General features: G+C 36.7%; 1 protein-coding gene across 17 annotated transcripts in view; it reads left to right on the top strand.

Moving 5' to 3' along the window:
* The window catches only part of CEP170 (centrosomal protein 170), a 177,928-nt gene that overhangs the window by 148,847 nt on the left and 13,472 nt on the right, over positions 1–15,609 (top strand). For 15 of the 17 annotated variants that reach the window (XM_066236587.1, XM_066236571.1, XM_066236553.1 and 12 more), the window contains 3 exons: positions 1,858–1,984; positions 4,321–6,147; positions 13,971–14,205. In XM_066236587.1, coding sequence (XP_066092684.1) covers positions 1,858–1,984; positions 4,321–6,147; positions 13,971–14,205 — 2,189 coding nt within the window. The remainder of the gene's footprint in view (positions 1–1,857; positions 1,985–4,320; positions 6,148–13,970; positions 14,206–15,609) is intronic. The other 2 variants (XM_066236626.1, XM_066236664.1) reach the window with 1 other exon arrangement.

Raw genomic sequence — 15,609 nt, 5'->3', positions numbered from 1 at the left:
TATGTACCGTTTTACAAAGAAGGAAACTGAAGTATGTAGGAATTAACTAGACCACTATTTTAAAACTAGTACCTCGTTGGGCTAGACTTTGAACTGTAACCAGCCTTGCTTTTTAACTCATTCTCTTATTCATTAGCCTATGGTGCCTCTCAGGAAATGAGTTCATTTAAGACATACAAATGTTAAATAAATATAAAATATAACTAAAACCTTAAGGTATAAATAAAACAAAATATAGTTGCATTTGTTTGAAGTATAAATAAAATATTGTATTTTTTATACACAGGTAAATATACCTATATGATAAAGTTGTCCCTTTATGGTCTGCCATTTCCTGGAAGCTGTTGAAGCAATTATTGTACTTTGTTGTTCTTTTCCCCCCCTTGATCTTAAGAATTTTCTGATTTCTATTTTATAGGAGGCTTAATTTACTTATTTGAAAGCAAACAATACTTATTTTGAGGCAAGGTTTTGGTATTCTGATTAATCTGGAAGGGTTCTGGTGAATGTGAACAGGAACAGACTTCCTCGTGCCAGATAAAATTTGCATATAGCCCCAGTATACTTGCATTTGGAGGAGTTGTCTTAAACAGGCCGTTAGAACAAATTTTACAGAATGGTTCTACATGAGTATGTGCCTATGAAACTCACTGTATTGCTAGCATGTTGTAAATGGCTGAGGCATTTCCTTCAGTACCAGAACTATGGGATTTTTGTCACAAAAATCTTGAAAGAGAACTTGGAGGTTCAACAAGAATTCCATAGGCTTCATTGTTTGTATATCATTATGTCTACTTACTATCTTAACGTATTAGTTTTGAAATCATACAGTATACAATCTGTATGGAATAGTTACCTCATTAGTTTCTAGCTTGCCATCATTAATACGGAAAATCTGATACTTTATTTAGAATAACTCAAAATAATTATTTAGTCATAGCTTTCTTTTCCTTAGTTGTTATTCAGTTTCAATATTAAACATTGGCTTAGATTTTTAGTGAGGAAATAATTTTTTTACACTCTCAAGCTCTTGCATATTAAATGTCTAGATGGCGCTGGTCTTAAGAATCACCACTATGTATATGTCCATAGGTCTGTGGGACCGTATCATGAATTAAATTCCATTTCACACTTTGAACCCATAAGGGTTCAAAGAGTACTTGCCTTAAGGCTAGATCTAGACATGGACAGGTCTAGGTACAGAGTGGTTATAGAAAAATTTTCAACAGTTGAGTGATTTCTGGCTCTTTCTGAAAATATTAAAGTGTTATAGAAAGAAGTATAAAGCTTTGGGTTTATTTTTGAAGCCCCTGAAGAAATGACCTGGCAGATTAAATAATTCTTGAGACTGTGGAACCAGTCTGATTCCCAGAAACATTTAAAGGGCTAGAGAACAACTTAGAAATAGACCTTTGGACTCCTTGTTCGATAGATGGAGTAGAACTAAGTGCTACAGCCACAAAGCTATGATAATACACCTAAATTTATCTAGCAGCAGTAAATTTTAAGCTCCAAGAGTTTATACCATTAGTATTACCATTGGTTGGTATACCGCTGGTATTACCATTGGTTATACCAGTTTATGCTCTTGGTATTACTCCAGTAGTAATACCATTGTTAGTCTTTAATAAGTTGAATTATACTATTATTCGCAGTAATAATAAAATGAAGTTCAAAGGGGTACCTAGAGAATCTTCATTTTATAATAGAAGAGGAAATTTAATAAATGATAATATAAGAACATGAGGTTAAATATTGCTTTGTATGATAGGTTAATGTGACTAACTGGAATTCTCCTTCATGAGAATCAGATCTGACCATACTGTATTGCTTTGTTATCTTATTTTTCTCCTTTAGGAGGTCACATCTTCATCTGGAAGCAAGCGTTGGGTTTCACAGTGGGCTAGTTTGGCTGCTAATCATACGAGGCATGATCAAGAAGACAGGATCATGGAATTGATGGTCCCTGTTCCTTTAGAGAATGGTATTGTCGTGTGTGTGTGTGTGTGTGTGTGTGTGTGTGTGTATGAATAATACGTCAGTTTTAAAAGCTAAATCTAGCCTGATGTGTGGTGGCGCAGTGGATAAAGTGTCGACCTGGAACGCTGAGGTTGCCAGTTCAAAACTCTGGGCTTGCCTCATCAAGGCACATATGAGAGTTGATGCTTCCTGCTCCTCCCCCTTCTCTCTCTGTCTCTCTCTCTTACTCTATCTGTCTCTTCCCTCTCTAAAATGAATAAAAATAAAATCTTTAAAAGTTAAATCTATGTAGTAAGAAGTAAATTAAATAAACATTCACATACGCTTATGCTTATATTACATATGTAATTTTAATTTCACCGATGTGGAAATCGGTAAAATTAACTCTGATGATAAAGAAGTAATTTGTAGATGAAGCACACTTACAAAAAGAATCCACTATAGAATTAAATATTGGCTGTGGAAAGCAAAATTCTACCCCTGTTATAAGAAAGAGTGGACTGCTTAGCCTTCATTATCTCATTTCTGCTTCAATGTTCTAAATGAATATATTTAGATAAGCTAATAAATCCACTTAAATCTAAAATGTCCTTGATAAACTTTTATCCAGTATAAGAAATGCTACAAGAGTATAAAAAAGATAGCCTGACCGGTTGGTGGCGCAGTGGATAGAGTGTCAACATGGGATGCTGAGGACCCAGGTTCGAAACCCCAAGGTTGCCAGCTTGAGTGCGGGCTCATCCAACTTGAGTATGGAGTTGCCAGCTTGAGTATGGGGTCACCGAAGTGAGCATGGGATCATAGACTTGACCCCATCCATGGTCACTGGCTTGAGCCCAAGGTCACTGGTTTGAAGCCCAAGGTTGGCTTGAGCCCAAGATCACTGGCTTGAGCAAGGGGTCACTGGCTCAGCTGAAGCCCCCCAGTCTAGACATATATGAGAAAGCAATCAACGAACAACTAAGGAGCTGCAAGGTAGAATTGATGCTTCTCATCTCCCTTCCTGTCTGTCCATTTCTCTCTCTTGCTAAAAGTATAGATAGATAGATAGATAGATAGATAGATAGATAGATAGACAAAATAGCTATTATATTTTAGGTGCTTCAAGTAGCAAAGAAATAAGACAAAATAATACACAATTGCTAAATTAAAGTTAAATCACTAATATTTTCTTACATCATAATCATTGTATTGCTATGAAATTTAAACACTAAACTTTTAGAATTGTAAAGATAAGAAAAGGTAAGAAGCTATATCTTGCATCTTTTTCCTACTTAATCTTCAGAAGATTTGTATGCTTTATAAGTTAATTTGTATTTCTCTGAAAGATGCATACTTTTTCTTAGAAACACATTCCATTTATTCAAGAAAATCCTCAAGTAATCTCATGTTTCTTACATGGAAACATTAATGTATGTATTTTTTTACTGCCTTCTACTTACTTGAAAAAGAGAAAGTGATTCTGTATTTCTATACGAAACCTTACTAGACCAGGTGACCACTTCTAAAAATCCTTCCATTTGCAAAATTATGGCAAGTACTACCACTTTTTTCATACTTAATAATTTTTAGAATTATTTAAAATAATTTTTTTTATAAAGAGAAAGGGAGAGAGAGAGAGAGAAATATTTATTTGTTCCACTTATTTCTGCATTCATTGGTTGCTTCTTGTATGTGCACTGACTGGGAATTGAACCCACAACCTTGGGTTGTCAGAATGACATTCTAATAAACTGAGCTATAGGCTAGGGTTAAAAAGTTTTTTTAAATCCATCTTTGAATTTTATTTTTAAACAACCTTGTTAAAGTCCTACATTTTCTGTTTTACTTAAGAAATCCAACTTATTTTTTTTAGGTAGATAATAATGCTTATTAAAAAGTAGATATGTTATTTTCTGTATTATATAAGTGAAACTATGGCAAATAAGCAGTGTTTATTAGGCATTCTGTGTGTAGTTTTACAGTACACTTGTTAGAGTCTGTTGCCTTGAACAGAATTCAGAAGATGGGCTAAGTCACAAAAGCAAGAATTAGCACAGTGAACTTTCATAAAACCCATTGAACAAAAAGGCAGCAGATGTAGGTTTCAGGTCAGATGACCCTAATTTTCATCTCACACAGTTTACTTTCCTGACTCCCCTATCAGTAATCTGCCTACTTGTACACTTGGCATTGCACTTGATTTATAAGCTACTCTGTCACAATGCTGGCTTATATAGTCAAAGTTTTCTTTTACACTTGAGCTATTTCTTCACTTATACTTTAAAATCTAGTGAACTATGCTGTTATTTTTAGTTTTAGTTTGGGCCCTAATTGCTTCTTCGTGGTTTTATTTTACAGACATGGATATAAGTGAGTCTGGCATTTCGATGAGAAGCGCTGGTTCAGCAACCTCCTTGGCTAGTCAGGGGGAGAGGAGGAGGCGGACCCTTCCCCAGCTTCCCAATGAAGAGAAGTCCCTTGAGAACTGCAGAGCCAAGGTTATGATGCAGAGGTCTGAGATTGGAGAGAAACAGGACACAGAGCTTCAGGAGAAAGAAGCCCCCTCGCAGGTATACCAGAAAGACAGACAAGACGTCGACAGAGCCCTGAGTAAGATGAATAGGGCAGTAAATGAGGACGCTCTGAAAACTGGTGGAGATCACAAAACCCTGCTCCACCTGAGCAGCTCTTCTGGAAAGGAGAAAAGTGAAACTGATAAGGAAACTTCTTTGGTAAAGCAAACAGCTAGAATTCAGCAACAAGAACCGAAGGACCAGGCGCAATGCACGCCTTCTAAATTATCTGCCAAAAATGTGTCAGGCCACATTGAAAGAAGTAGGGAGGAATCTTTTAAACAGGAGTCACAACCTCAAGAGAAAGTTCCAGGACATTCTGCAAGCAAAGGAGAGAGGGTGACACAGAGTGATGGCAAGCGGAAAAAAGCAGAGGACATTCTGAAAAGTCATGCTTCAAAGGGAGGGGACAAGAAGGAATCCTCCAAGTCATTGGTGCGACAGGGAAGTTTCACTATAGAAAAACCTACCCCAAACATCCCCATTGAGCTCATCCCTCACATAAACAAAGAGACTCCATCTACATCCCCCTCATTAACATTAGCATCTGCCAGTAGACTACGCGAAAGAAGTGACTCTATGGAAACCGATTCCAGTATGGACACAACCCTTATTCTAAAAGACACAGAGGCAGTAATGGCTTTTCTAGAAGCTAAACTGCGGGAAGATAATAATAAAACTGACGAGGGCCCAGACACTCCCAGTTATAACAGAGACAACTCCATTTCACCAGAATCGGACGTGGACACAGCTAGTACAATCAGCCTGGTCACTGGTGAGACCGAAAGGAAGGCAACGCAGAAGCGAAAGAGTTTTACTGGTCTCTACAAAGATCGGTGTTCCTCGGGGTCTCCTTCCAAAGATGTCACAAAATCATCAACTGGTGTGAGGGAGAAAATTGAAAAGAAAACTAAAAGTCGTTCCACAGATGTGGGTTCCAGAGCAGATGGTCGGAAATTTGTCCAGTCCGGTGGAAGAATAAGACAGCCTTCAGTAGATTTAACAGACGATGACCAAACCTCTAGTGTACCTCACTCTGCAATCTCTGATATTCTGTCATCTGACCAGGAAACTTACTCTTGTAAACCTCACGGAAGGATGGCACTTACCTCAGCTGATGAGCATGTACATTCCAAGCTGGACGGAAGTAAAATGAGTAAATCTAAGACTTCTCCTGTGATACCTGGTTCCTCCAGTAAGTCCACCACTCTTCCCAGGCCACGTCCTACTAGGACTTCGCTCCTGCGTCGGGCACGACTTGGGGAAGCTTCAGACAGTGAACTCGCTGATGCTGACAAAGCATCCGTTGCTTCTGAAGTGTCCACAACAAGTTCAACATCGAAACCTCCCACAGGAAGGCGTAACATCTCTAGGATTGATTTACTGGCTCAGCCTCGGAGGACAAGGCTTGGTTCGTTGTCGGCTCGCAGTGACTCTGAAGCAACTATCTCTAGAAGTAGTACCTCTTCTCGGACCGCAGAAGCCATCTTTAGAAGTGGAGCCAGATTAGTACCTTCAGATAAATTTTCTCCTAGAATTAGAGCCAACAGTATCTCTCGACTCTCAGACTCCAAGGTCAAAAGTATGACCTCAACACATGGTTCTCCTTCAGGTAAATTGGATCCAGACTTTTTATAATATTAGCATATTTATTTTATGTTTTGGGACTCCTTTTTTAAGAATTAACTCTTCAGTGTAGCTTCCCAAAATATTCAACAGAAAGGTTACTTTATACAGGATTTATCATATAAACATTATTTTATTTAGCTTAGTAAATAGAAAATTCAGAAGTTATATACATTTACAATTAATATTCTGGAGTAAGCCCTGGCTGGTAGCTCAGTGGGTAGAATAATGGCCTGGCATATGGACATCCCAGGTTCGATTCTTGGTCAGGGCACACAGGAAAAGCAGCCATCTGCTTCACTCTCACTCCCTCTCCCTCTTCCCCTCCCACAGCCAGTGGCTCAGTTGATTTGAGCATGGTCCCCAGGGCTGAGGATAATTTGGTTGGTCCAAGTGCATCAGCCTCAGGCACTAAAAATAGCTCCATACTAGAGTATCGGCCCAAGACGGGTTTGCCAAGTGGATCCTGGTCAGGGTGCATGCAGGAGTTTGCCTCACTATCTGCCTTCCTCTCACCTTAAAAAAAATACCTGGAGTAAAATAGTGATTTCAAAATTGGAGTTATACTGAACAGGTTTAGAAGATTTAGGTGTCTAGTTGGTGAGAAAGCTAGATTTGTATGTCAAAATAAGATTAGGAATTATTTTCTGGTTAGATAACAGGAAGTGACATTGTGCTTCTAAAAGCATGTGTTTAACTTGCAAATATCCTCACCTAATTCAAAGTTCTTATAGACCTGAAGACAAGCCATGTACCTTTTATTACTCTGTTCAGAGCTAACTGAAATAATTAATATTTTACCTTTTTTTTTCCTATTTATTTTGAAATGTCTTATTTCCCTTGTGCTTTTAAAAGTTAGATCTGTTCATGATTAGGGCAGGTGTAACTAATCCTTGACTTATTTCAGTGAAAGAAGATGGACTCGTGAAGCAGTCACTAAGTACATGGGTCAGCCTGGGCTATAGAAATGAACACGTGATGAGCATCGTCTCTTAAAACACTGTTATAACAAATATAATCCTTACAAAAACTACTTACTCCGCACAGATTTTAACTGCTCTGACATATTTGTCTGTTTATATACTTCATATTAAGACTTGAAGCCCATGAAAATACGAGCGACCACTGTGGTACTGAGACAGATATTGGTGTGTATCCTGCAGACACGATCTCATTACTTCATAATCAGCCTCATAATGTGGGTGTGGCTGAGAAGGCCAGTGGGAGGAAGCCAGCTGTTAAGTACTTGAACATTTATTGTCCTTGGTCAGCAAGCATCTCGGGGAGCCTCAAGTTGAGTTAAGAATGTAGGGAAACCCGGTATGCAATCTGATCTTTTTGTTTTTACCTGTCTGCCACAATATAACCTACAGGACCCAAACTGAGAGTACTTCGTGTGTGTTACTTTTTCACTTTTTATTCCTCTTCTCTTTTCACCACTGCTTCCCCCACACTGTACACACAGCTCCTTCTCTGTCCTGGTTGGTGGGTGTGGTGGGAGTGGTCGTACCTATGGGAGGAAATATAGGCTGAGGAGAGAGAGCGTATAATCAGGATTCCCAAAAGAATAGCTGCATTCCCCTTATCCTCATCCTCTTGTTTTTACATGTCAAGCTCTGGCTGGTGGTTCATAGGTTTATTGCCAAGTAGTATATATATTTTAAAACTAACTACTATCTCTTGGTTTATGTGTCCTCGGCATATTCTGTTGTCCCTTGTGGCTCTGCCTCTTCCATTCACACTTTTTCTGCATCCTGTGATCTGTACTTTAATACAGTTTCTTTTGTCACATTGCGTGTTTCGTCACCTCATCTCTTAAGTTCATAAAAATGTTTAAGTGCTCTCCTATCTTAACCTAGGCTGTAACGTAAGCTGTATGTTATTGACTTGCGTGGACAACTCTCCCTTCTGTCCTAGTTGTCCAGCTCTTAACACTCGAGTGATCTGGTTATATTCAGTGCTTAACTTGAGGGTCTTACTGGAGATGCAAACCAAATGTGATCACTTCAGCAAGTCTAAGAAACAGCTGTGAGATGTCATCTCCTGTACATTTCTTTAAAGATAAGTTTTGTTTTTGGCTCCTTTGAAGACAGAACTTGACAAACATGCAGTTTTCTGTGCTAGAAAGTACTTTAAATTGCTTACTGAAATTCTCTAAGGTGAATTGAGGAATATGATTTTGGCCTTCTTCATACTTAATAGCAGTATATTAAATGGTTAAAACCATAGGACTTAACAGCTAGAAGGGTTATTCAGTTTAGGTAGCTAAGGCCAAGAGATGACATCACCTGCCCTGGTCACATAGCTCTGACAGGGACAAGATACAAAGAAGGCAGGGCTTTAATTCCCAGCTTGTTGCTTTTTCCACCAAATCTGGTCTATCTCTGAGAAATAGTCTCTGTCTACTTGTACGCAGGCCACTAAAGGACTGCTAGACTCTTTATTGGGTTATCATCAGAAGTATATATAAGGCCAGTATACAAAATAAAGATCTTGGTGTTATTCATTATAATCTTTGTAATTCCAGTGTTTTACCAAGTTCACGTTCCTCCTGATGAGCCTAAAGCTACATTGTGACTCAGATTTATATCTAGATTCTTTCAAGATGCCCATTTATATTTTATCTAGAAAGAAATGTCTATGATAATAATAGAATGAAAATCATTGACTTTGCAAAATTAAGAGTAAAGGTTCTTTAATACTTCTTCAATTCTGATGTAATTTAATTTTAGTTTAATTAGTTTTTCCCCAAAAAACTTCCTTCAATGATCCTTTAATATCAAATTATATAGAAATATCTAGATCTATTTTAATAAACTATATTTTAAACTAAGTGCTCTGAATTATCAAAGTAAAGCAGTTAGTTTTCAGTGTTTTAAGTGTACATTAAAAAAATAAAAACATCATGTTAACATCCTTAGAATCTTTTTAAACTGTTTGCTTTCCCTTTTTTATCTAGTCCTCAAATTTTAGAGATGATAGGAATTAAATGTTGGGCATTATGGTTACTTTCTTCCTTTAGGTTAAAGACCACTATATGAATATTGCCAGGAATTTTTTTCCCTTGAATGATCTTATTGCTACATGATCATAAATATACATATAAAACGTGTTTGTGGTTTAAATTCCCACACAAATATTCTTATATAAAATATGAAGATATAATGTTTGTTGTCTGAGTGGATGTGTTTTAAAGCCAATGACATTTTGGTAACAGTAAAAGAAACCAGAGCATTCAAAGATAAGTGATCCTAATAACTTTTTTTCTTTTTTATTTCTCTGGACATCAGGGTATGTTTTTATAGTGAACACAGTTCATTACTTCCACAAGAGGGAGTGTTGCATAATTTTATAACTTAATTTATAATTAATGTAACTGAAATAATTTTCAGGTTAGCTATGAAATTAAGCCCATCTTAGAATGTTCTTTTGTGCTGTTCAGCATGACACCAATCAAGAAACCTGAGAGATTGACATTTCAAATACCTCAATACATATTTTCAATTTAATGATTTATCTGACATGCCTTATTAGTGGCATTATATCAAATAAGCCTAATGATACCAAATTATATTTAATTCTATCAATGATTTTACCTAAGCAGAATAAAATTCAAGAGGAGGAAATGACATTTTTTTTTCAACACAGGTAGAAATCAGAAAAATCTGTCATTCTAAGAGAAATTGAGGATGCTTTTATAAAAAAAAATAGTTCAACTGGAAATTAAAATAAAAATAGAAGATTTTCTTACATGTACTTGTAAAGCAATTGGAATAGTAAGGAATGAGTTTTGAACTCTGGGATTCAGTAGACCTGGCTTAAACTTTGAGTTAAGGTGAGAACTCTCTGGATCTGTAAATTGAAGAATTTCAAGGGGGGTCCCCTTTTTACACAGGGGGCCAGTTCACTGTCCCTCAGACTGTTAGAGGGCTGGACTATAAAAAAAAACTATGAACAAATCCCTATGCACACTGCACATATCTTATTTTAAAGTAAAAAAACAAAACAGGAACAAATACAATATTTAAAATACAGAACAAGTAAAGTTAAATCAACAAACTGACCAGTATTTCAATGGGAACTATGGGCCTGCTTTTGGCTAATGAGATGGTCAATGTGCTCCTCTCACTGACCACCAGTGAAAGAGGTGCCCCTTCCGGAAGTGCGGTGGGGGCTGGATAAATGGCCTTGGGGCCACATGCGGCCCGCGGGCCGTAGTTTGGGGACCCCTGATTTAGACTATCTAATGTGTAAGGTTCTAAAATTCTATGAAATGAGTAGACATTGGGGAAAGTTAAAAACACTCTAATGAGTTTCTTTTGCAGTAACTAGCGGATTGTAGAGATGTTCTTCAGCTAAAATATATAGCTGCTATAGTTTGGAAGCAAAGATTAAGAAAGCCAAAGTTATTAAAAGAAGTTCATTGAGAAATAACAGGTTAGAGGTCCAGACATTACAGTCCCTTTCCCCTAGTAGTCACCTCAGTCCATTTTAACTTGAACTGTACTGTTATTACACAAGCTAAATGGTGTCCAGAGGCACCTTGAGCTTTGCTTCATAGTACTCCATGCACGATGTTTTCCATTGGTAACACTAACTCTTTTTTGAAGAGTAATCATATTTTCATTTTTCTGCTATACCTTCTTACTTTATCTCTCATTTTACCCTCAAATTGAAGAGAACAAGCCAATAAATGTTACCTTTTAGTTTTTAAAATATGCTTTATTCTTTTGACTGCTTTTTCTTTTAAAGATATTATTAGAAGCAATCACTATTCCTTTTTTTTTGTATTTTTCTGAAGCTGGAAACGGGGAGAGACAGTCAGACATACTCCCGCATGCGCCGGACCGGGATCCACCCGGCACGCCCACCCGGGGCTACTGCTCTGCCCACCAGGGGGCGATGCTCTGCCCCTCCAGGGCGTCCCTCTGCCGAGACCAGAGCCACTCTAGTGCCTGGGGCAGAGGCCAAGGAGCCATCCCCAGCACCCAGGCCATCTTTGCTCCAGTATAGCCTTGGCTGCGGGAGGGGAAGAGAGAGACAGAGAGGAAGGAGGGGGTGGGGGTGGAGAAGCAAATGGGCGCTTCTCCTGTGTGCCCTGGCCGGAAATCGAACCCGGGTCCCCCCGCACGCCAGGCCGACGCTCTACCGCTGAGCCAACTGGCCAGGTGCAATCACTATTCTTACTGGCTTCTTAGGTAGACCTAAAAATACGTTGAAAGTTTATAAATTTCTTTTGAAAAGAAAAGGGTTTAAAATTTTTTTTTTCTCTAAAATTTCTCTACTATTTTCTGATCTTGAGACTCAGACTACTAAAAGTTAATTCTAGTGTGGTTCTGTTTATATATTGTCACATGCTGTTTAAGACATATTGGTAATACTTGGTTGTCCATTTTTCATCCTGCTTTACTGGACTCCACCACTCACACACTGGATCAGCTATTGTGGCCATTCTCTCTAAATTGCCTCTAAATTACCCATCTTAGCCCCATTGCACTTGTTTATGGTGTTATACCTTTTGCAATTTATTAAAACACTTTGTTATTGCTATTTTCTCTCCAATTTTTAGCAATAAGTATGGTTACCGTAGCTTCCAAATCAAAAATCAGGAAATTTAATCTAACAAGTGATCTTTTTTCTTATTTATGCATTTCCTTTTATGAATAATAGTCTAAGGCAGGGGTAGTCAACCTTTTTATACCTACCGCCCACTTTGTATCTCTGTTAGTAGTAAAATTTTCTAACCTCCCACCAGTTCCACAGTAATGGTGATTCATAAAGTAGGGAAGTAACTTTACTTTATAAAATTTAAGCAGAGTTACAGCAAGTTAAAGCATATAATAATAATTACTTACGAAATACTGTATGTCGGATTTTTGCCAAGTTTGGCGGAATAAATCTTTATAAAACAACTTACTATAGTTAAATCTATCTTTTTATTTATACTTTGGTTGCTCCGCTACCACCCACCATGAAAGCTGGAACGCCCACTAGTGGGAAGTAGGGGCCAGGTTGACTACCACTGGTCTAAGGTGTCATAATAAACATCTAGCATCAAAAGAAATGCGTTTGTTGAAACGTACAAATTTACTTTGTCATATTTCTGATTTGTTTTGTCAAATTTTAGTTGGTTTGCCATATTTCTAATTTTTGGGGGGAAAGTCTCTTTGCTCTTTCTCCTAACTTTTCCTAAAATTGTTTTAAAGTTCTCAGGATCAGTTCAATTAATGGGAGTTTTCAAATTTCTAGAAATGAGTAAATTTCCAACATAGTAAAAATATTATGTTAATAGTGCATTATAATGTTAAAATCAGAGGTTATATTTAAAGCCCCTTTTCAAAAACTCTAATTAATTACCTAGATTCTGTATTGTATTTGCATACACTTCTATAGAAAACCATGAAATTTCTGCATATCTTTATTTTCTTATACCCATTAATCTAGTTCCAAGCTCCAAGAGCTTTAAATCAACCTGAGATTTAGGACATTGGGTAGGCTCTGATTCATGGCATATTCCTGATTACACATTCTCTGTTTTATCTGAGAGCCAGCTCAGATGCCAATTTTATCTCAGAACAAACTCAGCCTTAGCCCTATGCAAAAATGTAGTTGGGGATGAAAAGACAGGAAAGGTGTAAAATTCTAGGGAATAAGATGAAGGAATTCTAGACTTCACCAACCTCTGCAGCCTAGGATCAGTTTTTATAGAGACAGTTTTATTTTGTATTAATATTAATAGCAGTTGCAACTAACTTCTAGTAGGTACTGAGGTTTTGTTACTTTCAACCACCAAAAACATCTCATGCTTTTTATTAGGTGTATCTATGAATTAACTCACTTATTCAAAAATATTAAACATTTGCTAACCAGACATCTGCTAGCTAGCTGTACATTGGTGGATTAAAGAGGCGTGGTTCCTGCCCTCCTGGAGTTTCCCGTCAGTTAGCCATTATCTGTCTCCCTGTGTTTTTAACCTCTGTTTATGCCTCATAAATTGTTTGACTCTTGTAACACCAGTAGTAGTGAAGTGTCTGCATTAATTTGTCTCCTGATTTTTCAGATGTGATCTCCTGTGCTTCAGTGTCAGTGGTTGTGAGAGCATAGCTTGTAGCTTTGCTCCTTGTCGTTTTTATGCTGTCGTCTATTTTTACCATATGTTTTCAGTGTCAAAGCAGCTGAGTTGTACTGAAGATGCTTTGTTGTGTTTTTACCATGTAAAAAGATTTTTTCCAATCATAGCATAACAGGATGTTGAATGACAGAGGTAATGCTTTTTTTTCTGCCATAAAGGCATAATTTCCACAGCAGGAATTATGCACATGTGTATGTTGGGAAAAGAGGGTTTTTACCATCTCCATGTTAAAAGTTCATCTGGCATGAAAAAATCTTTTCCCTTAGTTTCTTGTTGTTGTTGTTATTGTTGCTGTCATTGTTTTAAAAATCCATATCTTCACCCAAATGAGAAATACTTGCAAGTTAAAAGTACCCGTGTTAAATGTGTATGAATAGAGCTTGCTTAGCTGTTTTCCATTAGTGTCTTTTTCATCTGAATGTTTATTCACCACACTACAGAAAACACGGTCTTTCAATTATTTTTGATTATTTATTGTTTTTAACTCACCAAACTGTAATGTTTCTATTTTTAAGGAATAGTAGATATATGGTTTTTGTGAGGTATGTGTACATCAGTTATTGAAGATTGTGCTGTGTGTGCTCTCATAGTATTTTTGAAATCGTGATTTTTTTTTTACTTTATCCCCCCTAAAAGATAACATAATAATTCTTTTTTTAATAATTAAACTAATTTAGTAAATTCAAGATGGAGGCGCTTTCCTACTGATTATGCTTCCACCTCAGAAGATGAATTTGGATCAAACCGTAATTCCCCTAAACATACCCGTCTACGTACTTCTCCAGCCCTGAAGACAACTCGATTGCAGAGCTCTGGGTCAGCAATGCCTACTAGCTCTTCGTTCAAGCACCGCATCAAAGAGCAGGAAGACTACATCCGAGATTGGACTGCTCATCGAGAAGAGATAGCCAGGTTGGTTTTAATGGATTGTCTTTTAAGAGTTGAAATATTTTGCCAACATTTCAACTTGATAACCAAGTTTAGTTTTTTCTTCATTTGTACTAATAGTCCAAGAAATGAAATCCATGGGTAACTGTGATTAGTTATACTGAAAGTATTACTCTCCATTGATTTCTTTTTTCATTTTATATTTTCAATGCCAGTGCTACTAACATATTGTAGAATTAATTTATTTTAATTACCTTTTTATTTCTAGTGATGCTGAGTTAATACAATTTTTGAAAGGTAGTTAGTATCAGCTCTACATAATAAGAATTGTATGGCTAAATTTTTAATTACTTTTACCTTTCTCAAAGAGATCATTGTGTACTTTTTAGAGGTATTTGCTAATGTTCTCTGTGGAGAGTTAGTGTAGACAAATTTTTACTCACACTTTTATGAGTTAATATAGTATATATAGTTCAGCCTTTTAATAATTAAATCAAAATGTATATTTTCAGTGTTAAATAAAATTTTTATTATAACTATTAGGTAATATAAAAGGTTAAATTCATGCTGCAGATGTGACGTTTAATTGATAAGTTATTATGGTTGAACATTGAAGGAGGCTATAGTCAAACAGATGCTGTAGTTAAAATAAAACTTTTTTAAATTTTTAAGAAATTACATTTTATTGCAGTATACCATGTTACCTAAACATTTTCACTGTATACATGCTAAAATTATGAAATTTTACACTTGACAACACTATTAAAAAATTATCTATTAGTCCATAGATGCTTTAAAAAAAACTAAACTTATAATGGTCTTTATAAATTTTTTTCTTTACTATGCTGACTCTGTGAATTGTGTTTTTTTCTGGCTGATTATTTTAATGTAATGTTTAGAATTTTTGTTTTTAATGATGATTTGCTTGTAATTGCTTTTAATTGCTTGTAATTCTGAGAGAATATGCCCTTCTAATCCCTTTGTACTGCTTGAACATTTTTGTTCTACCATATAAATAGCACTTTTATGAAGACAGTTATTGAAGCATGCTAAGCCAATTCTCGTTAGAAAAAGAACATGAATGATTGAGGGCCCACAAAAGCCTATACTAAGAGAATCTTGAGATGTTTTTTATTCTTGTGGACACAGTTGGCAACAGCTGCCCTTGTTCTTGTCACATTTTGTCAGTGCTGGTGGAGATGTCCTACCGCACAAGTTCAAGTGCAGCTAGAGGGACAAGAGTGTGTATCTGCTTCCTCTTAGGAGACCTCCCCTCTCAAGCTCTCTACCCCAAGCTACAACAACTAAATACCTTCTTGGCTACACTCACATTTTGCTCCCAAACAGAAAAGATTATAAAGGGGAAAGTGAATAGAACCATATATTTTACTTGGTTCCATAGGGTTATGTATACTTTATTACTATTAT

This window comes from Saccopteryx bilineata, chromosome 1 (genome assembly GCF_036850765.1).
Source record: "Saccopteryx bilineata isolate mSacBil1 chromosome 1, mSacBil1_pri_phased_curated, whole genome shotgun sequence".
Classification (NCBI taxonomy): Eukaryota; Metazoa; Chordata; class Mammalia; order Chiroptera; family Emballonuridae; genus Saccopteryx; species Saccopteryx bilineata.
The sequence above is the reverse complement of the archived record's forward strand: the minus strand, read 5'-3'. Positions and strand labels throughout refer to the sequence as shown.